Here is a 17,633-nt window from a genome sequence, read left to right as displayed (position 1 = left end):
AAAATGGACGTTCTCAAGAATTCAATTGGCTTTAAATGAAGTCCCTTATGTTGTCTGAACCTGCCAATTTCTAACATATTGTGAGAACACACCTCTTATATGGTAAAATCTCGTGACAGATGTCAAAAAGTAAATTATTGTGTTCGCACAAATAAAAGTGAGATAGATATGTTCCCAATCAATATAAAGTTTTATGGAAATCATTTTTGTCAAAACGACTAACCTACTGGAATGCTGGAATGTTTGAACTTCCCTTGTATCTTTTTTATATTCTCTACGTCCCGATCATCATTTTCTGTCTGTGTAATTCTAATCTATATCTAGTCTAGAATCTAGTCCAATCACAGATGCCGAAAAGAATTTTTAAATGTTTTGCCTGATATTTTATTTGTAATTTAATTTCTTTCTCAGTTAGTGTTAAAACAATTATACATTACAATCTGTTAATTATTGAGTGAATGAATATTATTTTTTGAAGATATCGTCACCTTAAGCATAATTGGAAGGTTAGTGAAAGAAAAATAAAATAATCGATCAATAATATCTCTATTGCATTGTTCGGTTTACTTGCTCATAAATGGCTGACAATCTTCGCTAAATGCCCTAAGAATTCATAAATTTTAAAAGAAAAGTATGTTTTAATAAAATGTTAACATTTAATTATATCACAATATGGATATAAGACGCTTGAAAAGTAAATTATTTCACTAAATTGTTTCCTTTTTTCCCTAAGCCCCAGCATAGGTACACATCCCATTTGAAGAAAAAATCGATTATAGTTGCTGTCTGTACCTACATATTTTTTTATTTTATAACAAAATGTGTTTTGTTTATTTTATTGCAAATGTTAGGTATACTCATATTTATAATGAATTATACATTTAGAATAAATATCGAATTATGTAAGGTAACTTGGAGTGCATTTATTTGGTATGCTTATCCAAAGATTTTTATTTTTTCTTGCAATTGTTATACGTTCTTGGTCAATAATCAATTCACAGACACCTTATCTGTGTGAAAATTATTGCCACTTAATAAACTAATTTGTTTACATGTTAACAATAATTTCCGTTTGTTATAAATTGTTTCTTTTTCGTTTTGGTCAGAGGCAACTATTATGTATATTACTATTATAGTTATTCTCATTAGCAGCCCATATATCGATTGAAATTGGTCGGTACATTTTATTAGTTCGGTTGCATCCCTTATACCCCCGATAGGATAAATAGGCCCGACCCCGTAATATTAAAAGCAAGCCCATATCATAATTTTTCCTCCACCATGCTTCACTGTTTTTATAGTGTACCGTGGATCGATTTCTGCATTTTAGGGTCTTGTCACATATTCCCAACGACCGACCCTGGACCCAAAAAGGACGACTTTGCTTTCATCGGTCCACAGAACATTCCTCCATTTCTCTTTTCCCTAATCTCTATGCGCTTTAACAAACTCCATTCTCTTGGCCACATGCCGTTTCGTCAAGAATGGTACCTTGCGTGGACTTTGGGTTGGTAACTTCGCTTATAAAAGACGTCTTCGTATTGTGATAGGGTTAATAGACAGTTGAAGTCCATTTCTTATTTTCCTGGGGCCTATGAAAGGGTTCTGTTTTGCTTACTGAATATTTGTTTGTCAGTTCTTTCAGTATTCATTCTTTTTGGGCCTAGCGTTTTCGGTTTATTTTGCCATTTTTAGGCGTTACTGACCATATTTGCTGAGCAGCCTATGATGTCTTGAATATTTTGGCAGGTTTTTCCTTCCAAACTCAGTTTTCGAATAAGCTTTCGAATTGCTTCGGTGCAGTGTCTTGACCGTCTGATTGTTTATTTTTGAGCAAATATTTATTAATTTTTTTATATGCTAGTATGTTACAAATACTTATAACTTTATATAGTAAATCTATCTATATCAAAAATTAAAAAAAAAATAATTCTTAACACTTTTTAATTATAAAATCAAATGCACTGCTATTTTTATGAACACTCTATATCCAGAGAACTTGAAATAATGGGTGTTCACAGGGAAAAGAAGGGTATAACTTCAAGCTTAAAGTCTCTAATATGAAAACGAAAGACCGTTAGATGCAAGTTAAATGGTAATTTTTTTTTGTAAGAATTTCCATTATTTAAATAATTGACAATCTAATGAAATTTGACCAGCACAGCTATTTTTATGAACACAACTGTATATAAATTTTTTATTTAAAATAGCAATTTAACAAAATAAAATAAATAAAGAATACGATAACTCAAAAAATAACACTTAATATTCCGTTTTTTCACATACTTATATTAATTTTTTAATTAATCTTTCTTACCATTGATTCTGGATTGGGTTAAGGTTTGGCAATTGTGGAGGTGTTTGGATAACTTTTTGACAGTTATACAGAAGCCATTCCCTTACAACATGCGCCTTGTGCTTCGGGTCGTTGTCCTAGTAAAATTTTAAATTCCTTAAAATTCCTTAGGATCCTCAAATAATATTACTTATTCAATATACCGTCGATGAATACTAAATTTCCAATGCTTCTTGCCGAAATGCACCCGTAAACCATCATATGCCCGCCTCCATGCTGCACTGTTGGCTTTGTGTTCCTGCTTTTAAGCTCTTCATTTGGCTTGCGCCAAACCATAACTCTTCCATCCAATCCAAAGAGGTTGTATTTACTCTCGTTAGCAAATATTACATCATCCCACCAAATTGCATCGTTATTTTTGTGTGTTTCTCTAAAATTTGATCCGAATTTTCCTGTTGCGTATATTGATAAATGGTTTTTTTCGGGCAATACGACCATTGTAGCCATTTGTCTTTATGGTTCGGCGTACCGTTGTTGTAGATATTTTCTTTTTGCATACCATTAACACTTCTTGTACAATTTTTAGGGCACTTAAGCGAGGATTTGCTTTAATTTTTCTTGCTATAATCCGTTCTTCTTTTCTCGTTAACTTTTTTGGTTGACCCATCTGCTTCTTTGCTTCAATCCCTCCTTTTCTTTTATACCTCCAAAATATATTACGGACAGTGTTTGGCTTCACGTCTACAATATTAGCAAATTTTTTGTATGTTACAATTTATTATGGTAAAAAATAACAAGGTACGAGTACGATAACTTTGGCGACAGGTTATAATAACGGTTTTTCGTTAGAGGGGCTTAATACAAGCATTTTTTACTATGGGAGGGGGGTTTATCTTCCCCGTTTAGGCGGTAGGGGCAATTTAAAAAAATATGTACATTATATGGAAAAAAATGATTAAAAAATAACGGTAATACTTACAATTAAGTATTATACCTTTTTTTAATATAATAATAAACTTAAATTCAAATTTTACTAAGAGAAAAACACAAAAGATATGTTTAAGATTAATACCGAATATTAATGACACACACTTTACATACGTTCCGGAAGAATAACGTTTTTGAAAAAGTCGAATTGACATTTTCTTACAAAAATTAAAAAACTTCAAAAACAACAGTTAAAGTTGGTAAAAAATGACTTCGACTCAAATATCATATCTCACAGAAAATATTGTTTCCGACATTTCCGTAAATTTTGAATAAAAATCCAACAGTCTGTTTTTTCATAAATAATTAAAATCTGCACCAAATAGAACCCAATGCTACGAAAATTCATTAAAATTAGTTTTCGACTCAAAAACTCTTTTAACAAGAATGGATTTTGAATCAAACTATTTCATCAAACTCAAAATATTGTTGGTCATTTTTAATTTTTATTTTAGAATAATGAAACTAATAACTTTTTTTAGAAAATCACGAACGCTTACAAACCTTTTAAGCAAGACTTTAAGGGATGGGAAGTTATTAGTGTGGGTCGCACCCAACCTCTTTTTTTTAAGACCATAATATGTTAACATTATGTCCGGAGATCGAATACTATCGCTAAATAAAATGAATTCAAAAAAATGTTTTTGCAGACCAAATGCTATTTTTGTCATTTTGAAACTCTTGCTAGCATTATATTATTAATGGTATACAAATTAAGTCTGCCTTTCGTTTTTATCAAAGTTAATTTAAGAAATTTTCGTCTCAGCAACGGTAACTGAGCTGTGAGGAAGTAACATCAAGTTATAAACGAACTAACTTAAATTTTGAAAACAATATTTATTTAAATCGTTTTTATCATAATTAACCTTTTCCCAACATTTAGACATGTCCATTTTATCTATTTTAGAATATGATCTTTAGATGTGAGGATTTGAGTTATGTTATGGGGCTTTCAACTAAATAAATGCATGTACCGTTTACATTAGATGAAAAGAATTTTAGGTATGCATTTTATTTTTGAAAATATAAAAGAAATAGAGTCGAGTTATTTTTCTTCAATTTCTTAAAAAAGGGACCAAATTAAATAAAAAATGACCATGCGACCAAGTGCGAAAGTAATGTCCAAATTTGATCGTAAACGACCAAACTGGCAACCGTGGCTTTCTGTTAATTAGATATGCTCCATTATAGCCGGGCGAATCAGTTCAATATGAGTTGCATCTACCACCCCGATTACACCAGGAATTCGTGATTTTTCCAAAATTAGCATTTGGGCTTTCGTTTCTCTTCTCTCCGATTTGAAAGTAGAATCGGAAATGAGTTTCGAATAGAATCAAAAGTAGAATCGAGTTACATAGTAGGGCCAAAGAACTTGATTACAACTTTTTTCAAATAAATAAATTAGGTGGCACAACAGTCCATAACGAACCAGGGCCTAGTGACTTAACACTCTCAACCATTTCTGTGTGCGAGTAATGTTGTCAGAGATGATTTCTTGAGAATTTCAAAATATCCCTGGTATATTAGTTTTATATAATTGAATATCTTCTAATAAATAAAATAATAAATTGGGTGGCGCAACAGTCCTTTGAGAACCAGGGCCTAGTGACTTACAACTCTCAACCATTCCTGTGTGCGAGTAATGTTGTCAGGAATGGAGGGGACCTACAGTTTATATGCCGAATCCGAACGGCTAATTTGAGAAAGCACTTTTTCAAGACAAGAGTTACTCTTGGAGAATTTGTCAACTCCTCGCAAGAGGCAGTACCCGTGAAAAGACTTTAGATGGCATAGGCAGGGATCGAACCCAAGACCTCTGGCATGACAGTCCAACGCACTAACCATCATGCCACGGGTACTAATATCTAATTAAATATAATTAATATAACGTATTTTTTATTGAAATTTAATATTTATCAAGCGAAAATATCGTGCCCAAATTTTTGATTTAGGGATAAATAGATAACTAAGCATTATAGATAGTATGCGTTTTAACTACGCTAATAATACAAAATTGAAGATTAGAGTAATGGTAAAAGAACTTATTTGTAAGTGATCGTATCATCATCGTCACAATTCTCAATATTCTTCTCGGTGCACAGGAATTTGGTGAAAACACACACTTGACATTAAATATTGTTTATAATTAATTATGCGTATTATTTCCAAAATGTTCTTGATTTTTTACTTCGTCTTAAAATTTTGTTCGTGAAACTTATTTGTCTGTTTCAATAGTTGTGCAGGGGTGGAATCGGCTAAGATGGTTGTTGACAATCAAAATGATCGAATTTGATCTACTACGTAAGGTGATAGTCAAATTTATACCTAAAAAGCTGTCCCAACAAAAATGTGATAGTCATTTTTAAACAAATATGTTTATACCGAATAGAGCTACCAGACGCTCACACAAATGACTGGACAATTTTTTAGTTCGCTTTGTGTCGTTAAAAAAAAAAACACATTCCTGTGACCGACAAAGCGTACGATATTCGAAAAAAGCAAGAAAAAAAGTGTTACTTTTATTTACATGTTTTATAAGATTCAATTTAAAATTTCACCAAGGCAGCAATGAATTTCGATCGAATTGAGTTGAATCGTACTACACAGACGGAATGAAAATGATAGTCAACTATCACCTTTGCCGATTCCATCTCAGGTCAAGTAAACATTTTGGGAAGCACTTTTAATAAACACGGAATTTATATCTAACTTCAAAGAAATAAAATGTGTTAGGTGGGCGGGTATATTGGGGTACATCTATCATAATTCATAAAAGGGCTGAAAATATTATATCAACAACCTTTGTTTTTGTTTTTAGACAATAAAATGGAGTAAAGTGCAACTAGTCAACTCAAAATAAATATATAATGAGCGCACGCTACCCTTTGTACACCGTGGAGGTGGGAGATACGAAGTTTACAATCTTAAATAGGTATCAAAATTTAAAACCTATTGGATCCGGAGCACAAGGAATCGTATGGTATGTATTTTTGTTATTAAAATAATATTTTTTGTGTGTGTTATATTTTATGTTTTTTTTTTAAGTTTTAAATAATTTCCGATTATAATTATACCTACATATTTATATTTTTACATTACAAAAAATTATATTAACAAAAAATAAGTGTTCATACAGGCTGTAGATTATTTTAAAACGTTTTCACTGTTTTGTATCACATCACACAGTAGACACATATAATATTTAATAAAAGATTAGATATTTGTTTAAATTATTAAATATGCCCAAAAAGAGTTTCCTTTTTTCAAACTAAATTTTTTAAACTCAATATCACAGTTTTGCTTACATAAAACAGCTTTGACATAATGTTCAATGTGGCAATGCTTTTTTGGATTCCACTCGGATTTTGTGAAGACAGTTTGTCGTAGATCGGGGCGTAGATGTCAGTGCGGGAATTTTTTACGATGGAATTCGTGATAGGGCTGATTATATTATTCTCGTTTACTTCCAAACTTTCCTTTTGGTATTTACTCACAGATTTTCTATTAGATTAATGGGGAGAGACTGAACAGGCCACTCCATAAGGTCATTGTTTAATCTCGAAACAATTACTTGGGTTTTCTATTTGTGTTTTATTTGATTACCATATTTGAGTGGCATCTCACCGTCTGCGTATCGACGCATAATGTTCTGTATTTTGTTTTACATTTGGGTGCTGATTTATGACATTCAAGAGCTAATGTATAGGATCAACTGACTGCATACGCCATACGGGTGAGGTCACTTTCCATCTGTGCGCGCCACCTGATCCGCGGTCTTCCTCTACTGCGCTGTCCTGTGGGTGTGGATTCGAAGACTTTCCGGGCCGGATCATTGGTTTCCATGCGCTCTACGTGACCCAGCCATCTTAGTCGTTGGACTTTTACCCTTCTGGCTAAGTATACGTCGCTGTACAGCCCGTACAGCTCGTTGTTCCATCTTCTCCTCAACTCCCCTTCGATGCATACGGGACCGTAGATCACACGAAGAACTTTTCTCTCGAACCGACCCAAGGTGCTTTCATCCGCTTTTGTCATAGTCCATGCTTTTGCACCGTATAGCAGGACGGGGATGATAAGGGTCTTGTATAGAACCACTTCGGTCCCTCGAGCCACTCAATTGCTTTCTTAGTCCAAACAAACAGCGGTTAGAAAGAGTAATTCTGCGTTGATCTCAGCGCTGGTGTTTTTTTCTGAGTTTACAACGGAGCCTAGGTAGAGGAAGTCCTTGACTACCTCAAAGTTACGTCTGTCGATGGTGACGTTTTGACCAAGACTTCGATGCTGTATGTCCTTTCTTGATGCCAGCATGTACTTTATTTTGCCCTCATTAACCGTTAAACCCATTTTTGCCGCCTCTGCCTCAATACTCACAAAAGCCCAATTGACATCACCCTGAGTTCTTCCGATTATGTCAATGTCATCAGCGTATGCTAGTAATTGAACAAACTTTTGAAAGATAGTGGACAGGTTCAGGCAAAATCAGGAACTTCATTTGCAGTCAACTTCATCCCTTCAACGTAAATTTTGACCAAGACAACTAGTTAGTTTTTCAAGTCTCAGGAATTTCAAATTCAGACCTTAATTTCGCCAATCTCTACTTTAAGTTCATAGTACAAAAAGTACCAACAAATTTATTGTCTACAAAACACTCCGCAAGGTAGGAGTCCACCATGATTTGTAATTTGTATTGTAAAGAAATATAAGTTATTTCTTTTCCAAATTGACAAGGAATCCTTTTACTGAAAGAGTAATAAAGTAATAAAGTTCAGCTTTCAGTTGAATGAAGAAAGATTATCAACTATCATTTTTTCTTGACTAATATTCCATTCAACTTTCCATTAAGGTTGCCTTATATTCCATTCAACTTTCCATTAAAGTTGCCTTAATTGGAAGGGAATTTTTTGGCAGCTGGCCAATCAGATACTGGAAAGTTGCCTTACTTATGTCGTCTGAACCAGCCCAGTTCCTCTAGTGTTGACGTGTGAGCTCTGCACTATTCATTCAAGCACGATGTTAAAAAAATCACATGACAGCGCATCACCTTGTCTAAAACCTTTTTTGACATCGAAAGGTTCTGTTAAGTTGTTTCCAACCTTTATGGAGCAGCGTGAATTCATCCTGCACAAACGGAGGAGTTTGGCAGGGATGCCAAAACTAGACATGGATTTATACAGCTCGTCCCTGTAGATGCTGTCATATGCGGCCTTGAAATCGATAAAAAGATGGTGGGTGTCGATTTGGTGTTCTTGGGTTTTTTCCAGGATCTGCCGTAATGTGAATATTTGATCAACTGTGGACTTTCCTGGTCTAAAACCACACTGATAAGGACCTATCAGGTTGTTGACGATGGGCTTTAGACGTTCACGTATTACAGCAGAGAGGATTTTATAGGCGATATTAAGCAGACTGATTCCTCTATAATTGGTGCAGTTTACAGGGTCTGCTTTTTCAGGATCGGGCAAACAATACTGAGGTTCCATTCATCGGGCATGCTTTCTTCCGACCATATCTTACAGATAAGTTGGTGCCTGCTCCTAACCAACTTATCTCCAGCTGCTTTAAAGAGCTCGGCATTCAAGCCATCCGGTTCAGCGGCTTTATTAGACTTCAGCTTAGAAATGGCAATCTTTACTTCGTCTAAGTCGGGAGGACGGGATTGTTAGCTTTCGTTAATTTTAAGGGACTAGTATTCAACCTTGAGGTTATGGTAATCCATTTATAATAGTAGTTCTATTGTTTTTTCCGTCATTGTACTTTATTACTTGAGATATCTGCTTGAAATTATCTACAAAAATAAACTAATAAATAGACGCCAATATTTTAATGTGCGTTGCAGGATTTATAATAATGCCCGAAAAATATAGCGTTACTTTTTTTTTCAAAAACCTAAAACATAGGTAATAAAACGTGTGATTTTTCGTTTTATTTTTTATTCAGTAAACTTATCAATTTTTTACTCATAATTTCAGTTAAAAAGTCAATAATTGTCCTTTTTCGCTTTTCAATATTATAATAGCATTTGTATGTTTATATATTATTCTAGTGCTGCATATGATACAGTTTCCGAACAAAATGTCGCAATTAAAAAGTTATCACGACCATTTCAAAACGTAACTCACGCTAAGCGCGCTTATCGGGAATTCAAATTAATGAAACTAGTTAACCATAAAAATGTAAGTTTGTTGTTTATTGTGTTTTGAAATTGTTTTTAATTTTTCTTGCCTAGATTATTGGTTTGTTGAATGCCTTTACTCCACAACGTACTCTAGAGGATTTTCAAGATGTCTATCTTGTTATGGAACTTATGGATGCTAATTTGTGTCAGGTTATACAAATGGATCTTGACCACGATAGGATGTCGTATTTATTGTACCAGATGTTGTGTGGGATAAAACATTTACATTCAGCTGGAATAATTCATAGGGTTTGTTGAATTTTTCTATTCTATTTTAATGTATATACATATGTACGAGTATATAAATTATTTATGTTAAATATTTTACATGTTTTAATATTTTTCTTATACACATTTCTTTATATATTTATTTAATGTACATCCTAAAAAAGGATTTAAAGCCGTCTAATATAGTTGTAAAAGCAGATTGTACACTTAAAATTCTTGACTTTGGATTGGCCAGAACTGCTGGAACCACTTTTATGATGACACCATACGTCGTTACACGATATTATCGAGCACCAGAAGTCATCCTTGGCATGGGATACACAGAAAATGTCGATATTTGGTCTGTTGGTTGTATAATGGGGGAAATGATTCGAGGTGGTGTTTTGTTCCCTGGAACTGATCATATTGATCAGTGGAACAAAATAATTGGTAAAAATCTCCCTTTCTGAATATCATTTTCTTCAAATACATTTATAATTATTTATTATTAACAGAACAATTGGGTACTCCATCTGCATCTTTTATGCAACGTTTACAGCCCACTGTTCGAAACTATGTTGAAAATAGACCCAGATATTCTGGGTATTCTTTCGATAGGCTGTTTCCTGATGTTTTATTTCCAAGCGATAATAATGAACAGAGTCGGCGAAAAGCCTCGGAAGCACGTGATCTCTTAAGTAAAATGCTAGTAGTAGATCCTGAACAACGTATTTCCGTTGATCAGGCACTTCTTCATAGCTATATAAATGTTTGGTATGATGCCGAAGAAGTCAATGCAGTAAGTATCTAATAATTCTTGACATTAGTGATATTATTCTGAATTTATTTTGTATTTATCTACTTTCGCATTTGAACCATCCGAATTGGAATATAAATACGTAAGATACAATAAGAAAAGAAGTTAAAAAAGATTTGAAAGAAAAAGAAAATATAACTTTACATCTTTTAAGTTGGGCAAAAAGGACTCAAGTCCGAAACAGGTCACACAAACTCAACGAACTAAGACGTTAATATCAGAATAAACATTAATTTGTATGTCTTATTGTCTTAAGACGATATTAAGCAATTTTTTTAGACTAGTTGCTAGTATTAAACGAATGATATGAAAAAGACGTCTACACCAAATCAAAAATGCATTTTTTTAACTAAAGACCTTTTTACTTAACGCCAAAGACTAATCGTTGATTATATTCTCAATGAAATTTCAAATAAGTATAAACTAACAATAAAAGTTTAACTTTCATTAAAATGCGAAAAACTAGGCCTTTTAAAAAATTAAATAAGTTATAAGAAACAATTAATAAGTTATTGAGCCAGACGAGATAATTTTCAAGAACAAACCTTTTTTATTATTTTAAAAACAACCATACAAAATATTTTCTGAAACTTTATTCTTCATAAGAAAACAAATTTGGCCTTACATATGTACGTCCGATTGTACAAAGTTGATGCTTAATAAAGAAGTCAGACACTTCAAACAAACAAATCATGTCCAAAGAATAGAGGAATGTAATTTAATAATATTATTTTACTGATCTTACAGCCTGCTCCGGAACCATATGATCATAGCGTCGACGAGAGGGAACATACTGTGGAACAGTGGAAAGAGTTAATTTATCAAGAAGTTATGGACTATGAAGCTCGAAATTGCATGCCAGGGCGGTAAAGCAAGAGTTCATTAAAGTTTAAATTAAATTAAAAATAATAAAAATAATTAAAACTAAATAAAAATAAAAAAAAATGACATAAGGGAGAATAATAATTGCAAAGATGAATAAAGTATCTTATAGTAAACTAGATTATTATATACTTATATAATTATCTATTAAATTAAATGCACTCACATAAATTATGTGTATATATAAATATATATATATATATAATATATGTATTATATATTAAACGTATTTCGTATTATAAATTAATACCCTAAGGACACACTGTCACATCACATAATTTATTTATACAAATTAATAAGCTGACGATGCTAGCCAATGTAACAATATTGGGTTATTATGTATACAGTGAATAATTATTATTGTTTTATCTTGCTTTGCATTTTCGGTTTTTTTCTACGTTTGTTTATATTAAATTACATTATTAAGCTAAAACATTTAAAACAGAGCAAATAAGTAAATATGTATCTTCTTAAAATATTCTCAATTGAAATATAAATTCACCTACTATTCAGAACATAGTACAAAAGTGTTTAATTTATTTATTGCAGTTGGTTGTGTTGGCGAAATAAATAAAATGCACGGCTGGGTCACACGAACTTGCTCCTGTATGCAAAGAGTCTGTTTAAAGTACCTATATAAGATTTAAAAATACACCTGTTAAATATGTTTGCCTTCAAAGATATAAATGCAATTTTACTTGTCAAAAAACCTTGCGATTCATCCCAAGACACAACTCATCCTAGGACAACTCATCCCGAAAATGAAAATTACTTGTAAGCATTCTCAACGAAAACAATTGTTTGTGTATTCAACTAGTTCGTTCAAAGCTCTTTACTTTGGATAGCTTTATTTTAGTTTAATATTAGAAGAACCAGGATGGAAAGTAAATTATATGAAGATAAGAAAGAGGAAGAACATGTATGTTTAAATTGTAAAGCGATGGCCTATTGGGATAAGTTAAATAAAGTCCAACGTTCAGCTTGCCTATGTATAAGCGGATCGCTTAGCACGACCCCATCTGAGGGACTGGACACTTTACTCTACATAACACCTCCTGACATATTTAGCAAACAAATAGCTGCAAGCTCTGCTATTCGACTCAAAGCTTCGTCGCAGTGGACTTACAACAACACTGGCCACGCCTTAATTCTTAGGTTTTTAGAATCAATTCGTAAGCACACAAACTACACCATCCCCCAACTACAATTCGATAGAAATTTCCAGATTTGTATACCTCCCAGATCTTTTTGGGAGGATAGGACATTCTTGGAGGATGAGTCAATCCATTTTTACACAGATGGGTGAAAAACCAAAGAAGGGGTTGGTGGAGGTGTTTACTCTGAACAATTGAATTTAAGTCTCTCATTCCGCCTTCCTTAATCATTGTACCGTGTTCCAGGCGGAACTTTTGGTGGTATAAACATCTGATAACCGTATTTTCTCAGATAGCCAGGCCGCTATCAAATCTATGGACTCTGTCTCTACAAACTATAACAATTTATAACAGTCGATTATCTCTAGTGGAGGTGACACAACAGTTTAATATTCACCTTTGCTGGGTGCCAGGCCATAGAGAATTCCAGGTAACTGTAAGGCAGATGAACTCGCCAGGAACGGTACAGTACAGCCCATCCTACCACGTTTGGCACGTACTGGCATACCAATCGCTACTTGTAATCTGTTGCTAATGCAAGACTCTGTGAGGAGGGCAGGCACCAGGTGGAACAACATCACCACGTGTCAAGTCACAAAAAACATCTGTCCAAAACTGGATTTAAAACGTTCAAGGTGCTTGCTCTCTATAAACAGATCGCATATAAGCTCGATAATAGGTGTCATAACCGGACACTGTCTAATAGGAAAGCACTCCACGAGACTATGCGTATTCTCAAATAACTTTTGCAGAAGCTGTATGGACGAGGAAGAGGAAGAAACAGTTCTTCATCTTCCCTGCACATGCCCTGCTCTGACTCGAAAACGCAAGAATTACCTAGAACAATTCTTCTTTAACGATCTAAATCATATCATCATAATCAACCTCTCATGTTTCGTAAGGGACTCAAACTGGTTCCATTGAGCATAGGAGGAAGCCTCAAGATTCATGTGGTATTACAATGGGCCATTAAACTGGCCGAAGTGTGCCCGTTTCCATCTTGGACAGCCACTATAGCCTAACCTAACCCTAACTTTTTGGTTGTGTAGTTAGGTAGGTGTCTTAAACGAATAAAGAATAGTTCATTGGCGTGCTCAGCTATGTTTATGATGATAATAAAGGAAAGTAATTAGAAGGTACTTACTCACAATATCCAGGTCAAATAATTTGGCAACTTTTCAGAATTAATGTCATGCGATTGTATATGTAGGTTTATTAAATTCATTGGGAGCGCCTCCGCTGAGAAAAAAGGGTTAAGTGATAATTGTAAAGTTTTTCGCTACGAGGCTTAAAAGTTGTTCGACGAGAATTTTAAACATATTAAAATGTATCTTTGCTCAATCGAAAATTTTTTGAAACTACAAAGAAAGTTAAGAAATACAAAGTTATTGTCGATACATAGAGCCTGCAGCAATTTTTGGGAGTGGAGTGATAACCAAAACTCCTTTTATTCGTATCAGGATTTTTTGTTCAGCCGTAAAAGGTGGTGAACGATGGCAAATGGTATCCAAAAAATTGGAAAAAATCTCCTGATTACAAAATTGTGTGTCCAAGATGTTTTATTTTCAGACTTCTGCTTGACACACAGAATTTAAGATTTTTCAAATGAAAACTTTCCCTAGCTATAAAAATGTGTATCCAAGAAGTTTTGGTTGCAGTCTTCTGCATGCCAGATACATTGTAATTATTTTTCAAATGCATTTTTTAATTTAAAATCCTCGTTCTTACATATATCAGAAGACTTCTCCTGGTTGAAATGTGCATCTTAGACGATCTTAAGGGATGCATCTTCAATTATAGGCATAACCAATTTATACAAAAATCACATTACTTTATAAAATTGAATTGAAATTAAACAATTAAACATTCATTATCAGATTAATCTGAAGAAAACAAAACGTCTTCACTATCAAACTTCTTCAATTACCAATTTCATTTTGTGTATTGCTTTTGGTCGTTTCTCACTAATTTTTTTACCCATTTGTTGCCAACAGTTCTCAATCGGATTCAGGTCCGGACTGTGTCCCGGCCATGGAAGTGAGCAAATCCCAAGAAAATGTTTGTGATTTTTAACCTGAATATGCAAAACTCATAAATGTTTCTAAATTAAGTCGTTCATTTAAGTTTTAACGTATCGTTGCTGAGTCATCTTGGAAAATCAAATTTTCAGTATGTTCGGAAAATTGCTCCAATGTTGACAAAACGCCTTCATTGATGATTTCAATGTATTTTGCATCATTGACCGTACCTTCCAGCATAAAATAACTTGTCCCCAATCATTTCCAGTCCAACTTTTGTGTTATTTACCCCATTCCAACCTTTGCTTTTTCATTCTGCCAGCATGGTTAAAATTACTGATTGGTAGGCGGTGTATAAGACGATCTTCTCTTTTATTCGTTAATTTATGTCTACCACTTCCAATTTTTGGCGAAATTTAACCATTCGTCTGGTAGTTTTTAAGGACATTACTAACACTCCATTCAGTGGTAGCAACCCGCCGTGCTATTTCCCTCTTGGAAAGATTTTCCTTATGTAAGGCTACAATATGAGCCTTCTTCCCTAAAGATAAAACCACAGTCAAATAAAGGAAACAGACAAAATTACGATTTTTTATGCGCACTTCACTCTGTTAACATAATAGTAAAAGAAGAAAAAAAAATACAAGAAATAGTAAAAGCATTTCTAAAAGTTCGTAAAAAATGATTTTCGACTCAAATATTGGTTTGTTTTCGACATTCAGTGAATTTTTGATAAAAATACAATAGTCGGTTTTTTTGATAGGTCCTTATCAGTGTGGTTTTAGACCAGGAAAGTCCGCAGTCGATCAAATATTCACATTACGGCAGATCCTGGAAAAAAACACAAGAACACCAAATCGACACCCACCATCTTTTCATCGATTTCAAGGCCGCATATGACAGCATCTACAGGGACGAGCTGCATAGAGCCATGTCTAGTTTTAGCATCCCTGCCAAACTCTACCGTTTATGCAGGATGACCATGGAGAATTCACGCTGCTCCATAAAGGTTGTAAACAACTTAACAGAACCTTATACGATGTCAAAAAAGGTTTTAGACAAGGTGATGCGCTGTCATGTGATTTTTTTAACATCGTACTTGAAAGAATAGTGCAGAGCTCACACGTCAACACTAGAGGCACTATCTTTCAAAAGTCTTTCCAACTAGCATGTGCTGATGACGTTGACATAATCGGAAGAGCTCAGCGGGATGTCAATGGGGCTTTTGTGAGTATTGAGGCAGAGGCCGCAAGAATGGGTTTAAAGGTTAATGAGGGGAAAAAAGTACATGCTGTCGTCTTGTTCAAAACGTCACTATCGACAGACGTAACTTTGAGGTAGTCAAGGACTTCCTCTACCTAGGCTCCGCTGTAAATGAAGAAAACAACACCAGCGCTGAGATCAAACGCAGAATAACTTTTGCTAACCGCTGTTACTTTGGGCTAAGAAAGCAATCGAGTGACCAAAGTGTCGCTATATAAGACCCTCATCATCCCCCAGACTATGACAAAAGCGGATGAAAGCACCTTTGGTCGGTTTCGAGAGAAAAGTTCTTCGTGTGATCTACGGTCCCGTATGCAGGGGAGTGGAGGAGTAGCAGTAGAGGAAGACCGCGGATCAGGCGCCAGGTCGAAAGTGACCTCACCCAACTTGGAGCGCGTAACTGAAGACATATTGCTAGGGACCGAGCTAGATGGAGAAGTTTGTTGGGTGAGGCCTTAGTTCACATAGGACTGAAGCGCCACCTTAAGCAAGTAAGAAAGTCCGTTTTTTCATAAAAAATAAAATCTACAAAAAACAGTACGAACATTTGGTAAAAATGATGTTCGGTTCTCGATATCAAGTGAACAATAGACGGTATTGATTTAAATTAATTACATTCATCCAATTTGTTTATATAAGAAATACAAACTTTTTAGAAATGCTACTAAAATTGGTAAAAATTGTTTAACGACAAAAAAATCTCGTTAACAAAAATTGATTTTATTCCATCATTTGCAAGATATTGTTAGGTATTAATTTTAACCCCCAAAAAGTTTTTTCATTTAATTGTCTGAGAAGAACCTCTAGACAATACAATTATTTATAAAATAATGTACATCAATAGTAAATCAATAGTAGTAATCTACGAACAGACCCCCTTCTTAAAGTTTTTATTTTATGTACAATTGTTTGGTTAAGACTTTGAAATCGACTATCGTGTAATGTGATAGATGTACTTTCTTGATTTTGATAGTCAACTATCAAAAATCAACTTACACGATTTCACCCCTGGTCTGAATTTCGCTATTTTTTAATAAATTATTCTGGAAAATTATGGAATACCAAAAAAACACGGCTATTATTAAATATTTATAACAAATGGTTTTAAATATCACCACCAAAATGATGGGATCTTAGCTGAATATCTAAACCTTCAAAAATTTTCACGGAAAGTCCCATAAAATGGACAAAATCTAAGATAATTCCCATACATAAAAAATGAAACGAAAAGAACAATATTATGACAAGCATATCTTCACTTAAAAGAAGTACATTTTTGAGCGGATGAATCCAATCTTAATTCCAAACAGCCATCTAATTCCGATCAGTTTTTAACAATGGATCATTTACAAACTGTTAACCAGATAAAGGTAATAGAAAAATGCAAGGTATAGAATACAACGTAACTATCTTAGCTTTTATCGATTTTGCAGCTTTCGATGCGGTCGAACAGAACCTTATAGGCAAGGCACAGACGAACTGAATAATCCCCACCGCACATCTAAAAACGGAACCAATCGGACCAGAATTTAAAATATCTCCAGGTGTTACTCAAGGAGATCGTCTCTTACAAACGATCTTTTTTGCAGTCCTAGAAGAGATCTTTAGACAGCTAGATTGCGATGGAAAAGGGCTTAAAATAAATGGCAACACTAGTAAGAAGCTTTAAACAATGAACTATGTAAAAAATAATAACAAATGTTGTTACGTATGTCTTGGTTAAATAATAATTCCGTTCAATGATAGAGCAATAACAGATTTAAAACATCGAATGACAAACTCAAAGAAACAGTTCTGGAATGTCAAGCACCTTATTGATTTGAATATTTTAAAC

At 33.9% G+C, this 17,633-nt stretch overlaps 1 protein-coding gene across 1 annotated transcript; it reads left to right on the top strand.

Annotated features, from left to right (window-relative positions):
• The first annotated feature begins 306 nt into the window (after positions 1 to 306).
• Positions 307 to 11,427, top strand: LOC129951673 (stress-activated protein kinase JNK). The gene is made up of 7 exons (XM_056063924.1): positions 307 to 506; positions 6,102 to 6,263; positions 9,327 to 9,456; positions 9,510 to 9,707; positions 9,851 to 10,115; positions 10,181 to 10,464; positions 11,230 to 11,427. The coding sequence occupies exons 2-7, from the start codon at positions 6,151 to 6,153 to the stop codon at positions 11,350 to 11,352; spliced, it is 1,113 nt and encodes a 370-aa protein (XP_055919899.1). The 5' UTR covers positions 307 to 506; positions 6,102 to 6,150; the 3' UTR covers positions 11,353 to 11,427.
• The last annotated feature ends 6,206 nt before the right edge of the window (positions 11,428 to 17,633 follow it).

The sequence above is a fragment of the Eupeodes corollae genome, chromosome 3 (assembly GCF_945859685.1).
Source record: "Eupeodes corollae chromosome 3, idEupCoro1.1, whole genome shotgun sequence".
Taxonomy (NCBI): domain Eukaryota; kingdom Metazoa; phylum Arthropoda; class Insecta; order Diptera; family Syrphidae; genus Eupeodes; species Eupeodes corollae.
This window is presented reverse-complemented; position numbering and strand designations above follow the sequence as displayed.

Coding starts and splice junctions, on each gene's coding strand:
- LOC129951673 (XM_056063924.1), top strand. CDS start 6,151: ATGAGCGCACGCTACCCTTTGTACACCGTGGAGGTGGGAGATACGAAG. Junction 6,264..9,326: donor GGAGCACAAGGAATCGTATG/GTATGTATTTTT, acceptor ATATTATTCTAG/TGCTGCATATGATACAGTTT. Junction 9,457..9,509: donor AACTAGTTAACCATAAAAAT/GTAAGTTTGTTG, acceptor TTTCTTGCCTAG/ATTATTGGTTTGTTGAATGC.